This window comes from Vombatus ursinus, unplaced genomic scaffold (assembly GCF_900497805.2).
Source record: "Vombatus ursinus unplaced genomic scaffold, bare-nosed wombat genome assembly UNPS02014778.1, whole genome shotgun sequence".
In the NCBI taxonomy this organism is placed as follows: Eukaryota; Metazoa; Chordata; class Mammalia; order Diprotodontia; family Vombatidae; genus Vombatus; species Vombatus ursinus.
In genome coordinates, this window is record NW_020954556.1 from 10,438,604 (window position 1) to 10,445,903 (window position 7,300).

Sequence of the window (7,300 nt, forward strand, 5' to 3'; positions counted from 1 at the left end):
CACACACACACACACACACACACACACACACACACACACACACACACCCCCTTACTTTAGCCTTCTCATCCCCAAAAGCCAAGTCCCAAGAAAAGGCAAGATAACTGTTCCATGCATCAACTGCTAGAAACATAGTGTTGGATGGGACCCAAGAGTCCCGACCCACTGCTTAACGTACAGGCTAATGCATTTCCATAGTCACTACTTAAAAAGTAGAATCTCCTTTCATATAATGAAATCCATAGACCTGGGTAGCTATGAATAGCCATCACCAAATAATCCTATTTACCCTCAGGTATTTCAAAGAATCTGAGAATTTTCAGCTAGGAGGAAACTTTAATACTCCTTGAGGGGCGAAGGAATAGGCTTTGGGAAAGGTAGGGCAATCAGAAGAGTTATCTCCTTCCTTACTGTCACCAACCCACCCAGCCCCAAAATTTGCCCTGTTAGCCTCTCCCTTTCTTTCCAATTTACCTAATCCCCAAAACAAACTCCTATAGATAGGTGTGGTAGATACTAGACTTGGAGAGGGTAAACAGAATGTTCTAGGTGAGCAATGAAGACCAGATTCAAATCTAGCAGCAGTATCACTAGTTGTAAGACCCTGGGCAAGTCATGTAACTTCTGTTTGCCTCAGTTCCCTCATCTGTAAAATGGGGATAATAACAGCACCTACTTCCCAGGGTTGTTGTGAGGATCAAATGAGCACTTAGCATAATACCTGTACATAGTAAGGGCTATATGTTATTATCATCATCATCTTCTTCATTAGGAATTGCTGCCAGGAAACCTTTCACTCAGCAGGTGTGTGATTTCTACATGGAGGATCATTTAGTATGAAAGGATGTTAGAGCTAAGGATCATGCGTCCACCCCTACTCTTATCCCCTCCATTTCACAGATGGGGACAAAAATGCCCAGAGTAAGGAAGTAACTTGTGAATGCTTACAGAGTCAGGGTCAGACCTGGTACTCCAGTGTCCTGACTCCCAGGCCAGAATTCCCTGTTTCCCTGTTTTCTAAGCCTATCAATACAACAGAGGGAGCAATTTTAAAGTACTCCCCATCTATCTCACTGTAGATGACCAGCTCCTACCAGAGCCTGTTAACTTTTGGTCTGTGGCCATTTCAATAGGAGGAAAACCAACTGCAAAGAAAAGAACCCTAACATGGCACTTTGTTGGCACTTCCTAATGCGCGTGTATGAGAGACACTAAAGTATTCTTATGGAGGTAGCCCTGGCTTCTCAAAGGCAATGCTAGCAGAGTGTAAGGTCTGCCTGATCTTATAAAATGGAAAGGCTTTGATTGTGGGCAAACCTTTCCCCAAGTCCCACAAAAGACCAGGCTGGCTAAGTTCTGACCAGATTGGCTGCAGGGTAATAAAGTCTACAGCCAGAGCAATTCTTTAAATTGTTGTTGTTCAGTTGTTTTTCAGTGGTGTCTGACTTTCTGTTTAGGGTTTTCTTGGCAAAGATACTGGACTGGTTTGCCATTTCCCTCTCCAGCTCATTTTATAGATAAGGAAACTGAGACAAACAGGATTAAGTGACTTGCCCAGGGTCACACGGCTAGTACGTATCTGAGGCTGGATTTGAACTCAGGTCTTCCTGACTCCAGACCCAGTGCTCTGTGCACTAAGCCAGCTCGGCAAATACCTAAAACCAGCTGTGACGTCTCTCCCCAGAGAAGACTCTATCCCAGATTCTCCATCCTAGATGTCCACCCCTTGGTCCTCCAACCTGATGTTCCAAAATGACTTAACATTCTGGCTGCCCTCTTCTGGAGGCTCTACAGCTTGTCTAGATCTTTTCTAAATCTGGAGCCCAAAGTGACCACAGCCCTCCAGGTGCAGTCTGACCACGACAGAGGGCGGAGGAAGGACTGTCATCTCCCTAGTTACAGATCTGAGGGAACCTCCTTATTTTACGGGGCGGGAAACTGAGGCCCAGGGAAGTTACATGACTCCCTCAAGGTCTCACAACGGAGGGAGCAAATCCAGTCAGGTCCGAAGCCTAGTGCTCTATCTCCGGCTTCCCTCAGGGAGTCCTGGGGGTGCTTTGTGGGGGATGGAGGGGCTGTCAAGTCACATGACTGTCTCACGTGGACCCTGCAGGACGCTAGACCCCGTAGCAGCAGAAGCAGCGGGTCCTTTCCTCCTGAGAGTACTACCATCCCCCCAAACACCAGGGGACATCTCGAGGCAAAGGCTTGGGACAGGGGTCCTGGAGGACCCCCTTAGAGATCAGACTCCCACATTTTACAGACCCTGGGCCTTAGCCCACAGCCCCGCTATCCCCGCATCCATCTCTCCCCTCCACCCGTCACCAGGACGCCCCCGAGCCGCAGGGCCCCCGGCCCTGCCCTCACCCGGGGCCGCCGCGCCACCGCCTGCTGCACCCGTTCCTTCACCGCCCGCAGCGCCAGCCCGACACCCAGCTCAGCCGACATGCCGGCAGCTCTCCACACAGCCCAAGCAGCTTCAGCACTGGACCCCGCCTCTCCCGCGGCGGCGGGGCCCGCGCGCCGGCATGGACCTTTTTCCGGTTCCGCCCACTCCTTGCTAGTTAGACCAATCACCACACGCCACTGGGCTCTCCCGGCCAATGGCTATGCGGCCCCTTGACGGCGATGACGTCCTCGCCTCCCAAGAGAGGCCATATTTAGGAGGTCGGGGCATCGGCACCATTAAGTAACAAGGTGGGGGGGTGAAGCTGAGAGAAGGGGATGTTCTGAGTGGAAGAGTCGAGACAAAGAAGGGTGGACGTTGTGGGTTCGCAGGATATGAGCAATCCTATGAGATCTGTCGTGTCCCTCAGTTATTTGGGGGGCACAGCGACGCCCTACAGGATCCCTTCAGTTCCTTCACTCCCCCTCCCTCCCACCCCCACTCAGAATATGGATCAGTCCCCTCCTGCCTTCAGAATTCAGGTGCTTAGTCTTAGAGAGGCTTGACCTTGTAGGTTTCTGACGCTCCAGTTCTCTGGAGGCAGGGACCCGCTTACGGACTTCACTAATATATAACGCACTCATGTACTCATACTGTAACTCACATGTAAAGTGGCAAAGCACTTCGCTCACAATAACCTCGTGGGATCGGTAGCGCAATATTTTACAGATGAGGAAACTGAGGTTCAGAGAAGTAAAATGTGTTGCTCACAGTCACTCAACTAAGAGGCGTTAAGAGTTGTAATTCGTGCGGTGTCTTCTGACTCGAAAGGCTAGCACTTTGTTACCACCACATCGCAGTGTTCCCACAGTTAGCACATACCCCAGTTGAGTTGTATAATTACTGTTTTTACATCGCAATCATTTTGGGGGAATCTGCCCCTCACCCTACTCCACTATATGATTTTATGTATGTGATTACCACCACTAGTGCCGATTGATTCCTGATAATTCTGGGCAGTTCTCACTTCAAGGGAAACAATGACATATTAATTTTAGCAACCACAGTATGCCCAAATACAAGTGTAAGTCATAGCGTAGTACCTCTTCCAGAGAAGGGGTAACCCTAGAGGGTTACCAAAATAAAAACAAAAACTAAACTGTCAAACAAAGAAAACTCAGTAACATCAGTAAGAGCATACCACCCCTTTCTGTAGTCAAATGCTAGTGGGTAGCTTTAAAACCTTATCCCTGTATTTAAAAAACTTCAGTCAACAATAATTTATTAAAGGCTTACTCTAAGGCAGGCACTGTGCCTAGGTAGGACATAACAAAGAAAGAGATCACAAGCTAATGGGAGAGACAACATTCAAACCCCTATGCACAAACAAGCCATATACAGGATAAATCGTAGATAATATTAGCTGGAACGCACTAGCACTGAGAACCGCAGAAATTCCTTTCAGAAAGTGGGATTTGAGCTGAGACTTGAAGTCAGCAAAGCTAGGAGGCAGAGAGGAAGAGGGAGAGACTTGCACGTATGGGGAGTGGGGCAGCCAGTGAAAACAATCGGGGGGGGGGGGAATGGGGGAGAAATGAAACTTAAGAACAATTATCAAGAATACTTTAAGGAAAGCTATTTATTTAAAGTCCTTATTCTCAAGGAGCTTATATTCTACTTTTCAGTTTATAAGGTGGGAAGGGTAAGAGGAAAATTGATCTTAATTGGGTAAGGAGACAATCAATGCTGAGTTTTGGGGAGAAATCAATGTCAGCAAAGGGGTAAGTGTTGGCTAGGGTTGCATGGAATGGCATCCGATATTTTTTAATTGAAGCATTTTGTCTACAAATAAGGGAGTAGGTAATCTAATTTTACTCTGCTCTAATCAGACCATTTTCATAGTCTTGGGGTCAATTGTGGGCCTCACATTTTAGGCTGGACATTGACAACCTGGAGGCCATCCAATCTTCACCAAGGATCCAAGATCACTATAGGATCCAAGATCACTATTACCATGACAGTACTTCAAAGAACTTCTCACATGCAGTTATTTCTACCTTTCCTCCTAGACTGTGAGCTGTATGTGTGTAAGAGTTATGTTTTATTTGAAGGCACTTGACAACATGGCTGAAAACACCAGGCTAAATGGGAGCATTGTCCATTTTCCAGAACCCAGCAAACACACCATCATGAAATTGACATCCAATGCTGATGAACTTCTCTGGACAACCAAATTTTGACATAATTTTTCATAAGCTCTCATGATTGACGGTATCAAAGACTGTGGGTCAGATCTACAAATGCTGTGTACAAACCTCTGTTCTGCTCTTGGCATGTCTCCTGGAGCTGTCGGGCAACAAACACCACCAAGGCATGGCAAACACAGCATCAAGAATCAACTACTGCACTGATGGCAAATTCTTGAAAAGGCTACAAGCCAAGACCAAAGTGGAGGGAGTGTTGGTGCGTGATTTTCTGTTTGCAGATGATTATGCACTCAGTGCAGCCTCTGAAGCTGAGATGCAATAAAGTAGGGATCCATTCTCTGCTGCGTGTGCTAATTTTGGCCTAACAATTAACACCAAGAAAACACAGGTGCTTCATCAGCCACCACCACACCATCCATATGTGGAACCATTGGTTTCAGCAAATGGAGAAGTTTTGAATGCTGTGGATAAATTCACTTACCTTGATAGTGTACTTTCCAGGGATGTTACACATTGATAATGAGGTTGACCCACGAACTGCCAGAGTTAGCTCAGTGTTTGGGAGGCTCTCAAGGAAAGTATGGGAGAAAAGCGGTATTAGACATGACTACCAAACTCAAGGTCTTCAGAGCCATTGCACTGACCTCATTGTTGTATGCCTGTGAAACCTGGATGGTATACCAGTGCCCTGCCAGGAAACTAAATGGATTTCATTTAAATTGTCTTAGGAATATTCTGAAGATCGCCTGGCAAGATAAGATACCAGACTCTGAGGTGCTTTCTCAAACTAAACTGCTAAGCATTCAAACTTTACTTCAGACAGCACAACTCTGATGGGCTGGCCATGGTGTTTGAATGCAAAATGTACGCTTGCCAAAAAGATTATTTTATGGAGAACTCACACAGGGCAAGCGTTCACATTGTGGTCAGAAGAAGCATACAAGGACGCTCTTAAGGTCTATCTTAAGAACGCTGGAATTGATTGTGTGACATAAGAGACATGGGCACAGGACCGCTCAGTATGGCATGCCCACATCAGAGAACGTGCTGCGATCTATGAGTAAAACAGAATTGAAGTAGCTCAAAAGAAACTCGAGATGTGCAAATTTAGAGAATCCACCCCAAATGTTCACATGGACTATTTGTGCCTGACCTGTGGTAGAACATTCCGAGCTCGTACTGGTCTGATCAGCCACAGTCAGATGTCATTTTGGTCCTCTTTGAGAAAAACGAACGACAACAACCAACCTTTCATTTAATTTAATGCATATTTCCCATCCCATGTGATAAGCAAGTCACAATTTCTCTCATCTCCAGGAAACTCTCTAAATTTGGACTATAGAATCACAACTGCCTTGATGGAGGGATATCTCACACATGGGTTTTCCACAATTTGATATGAAAGTTCTTGTGATTCCTTTTAATAATCTGCACATTGCTCTGCTCAGTGTGGGCTCTTAAAATGACATTTTTTGAAGTTAAAGCCTTTGCCCATAGGAAATTCCAAACCATTATTTCTCTACTGCTATTTTGTGAATCTTAGATCACTGTGGAAATATGAACTCTTAATATGCATTGATCTGATGGATACATTATTTCATGCATGTAATTACAGTCTTCACTAGTACAGACTAGCTTCTCTCATCATCGTGTGTAGTTTTTACTTAAAGGGAACCAATGACATCTTAATTCTAAAATCCACTGGCTTTTTTCCATTTCTTATCTTCCATGAACTTTCTCCACATTCAAAACTGTCCTCCTCTCCTCCCTCTCCTGGATATGGTCTCTTCCTTTGCTTTCAGAATACTGTTCTCTCCTGGTTCACCTCCCTTTCTGATTGCTCCTTCTAGTCACCTGTGATGGTTCATATTCCTTCTTCTGTCTGGCCCTGTCTTTTCTCTATATACATTCTCTCTCTATATTCTCTTTCCACGATTTCATCCGCACACGTGCTTTTTTTTTTTAATTGAATCTTTCTATCATGTTCAGTTTGGAAGTACCACTCATGGGACTGACTCCATTACTGTTCAACACAGAAATTTTGACCTGACTCAGGCTGGTCTACCCCTCTTAGGCAGCCCGATGGCTTCATGTTTCTGGGAGCTTACCATGTTGGCACTAGCTGGCACTAAGTCAGTGCTAGATTTAGTGCAGACGCTGGATTGGCTTTAGCTCTGTTGCAGCTCAGAACTCTTGAACTCAAGCATCCATCATTCTTATCCTCCCAGTAGTGGGGACTCCAGGTATAGGATGCTATACCTGTTCTTGTTCTGACTCTTCCTGACGCCATTATGGAGTTTTCTTGGCAAAGACATTGGCATGGTTTGCCATTTCCTTCTCTGATGGATTGAGGCAAATAAAGGTTAAGTGACTTGCCCAGGGTCATACAGCTGCTAAGTGTCTGAGGCTGGATTTGAACTCAGGTCTTCCTGACTCCAAGCCTGGCGCTCTTTCCACTGAGCTATCTAGCTGCCTTTTACACCCGGCTATCTATACTTTCAATGATAAGACTCAAAAAATATTCCCAAACTTTCATCCTGCACAGAAATTACTTTGCATTTACTTTGTATAGATATTTTGCATTTACTTTTAGAATCTCTTAATTGGAAGATACCTCACAAGCCAATTAGTCCATTTGACATGTAAGAGGATGCAGTAGAGGGGAAAGAATGCTGACATAAGATGTTAGTTATCCTCCCTGGCTTTG

At 45.4% G+C, this 7,300-nt stretch overlaps 1 protein-coding gene across 1 annotated transcript in view; it reads right to left on the reverse strand.

The window, feature by feature from the left end:
• The window catches only part of PLPBP (pyridoxal phosphate binding protein), a 13,770-nt gene extending 11,307 nt beyond the window's left edge, over positions 1–2,463 (reverse strand). Inside the window, exon 1 of the mRNA XM_027865576.1 lies at positions 2,368–2,463. Coding sequence (XP_027721377.1) covers positions 2,368–2,448 — 81 coding nt within the window. The 5' untranslated portion in view covers positions 2,449–2,463. The remainder of the gene's footprint in view (positions 1–2,367) is intronic.
• Between the last annotated feature and the right edge of the window lie 4,837 nt (positions 2,464–7,300).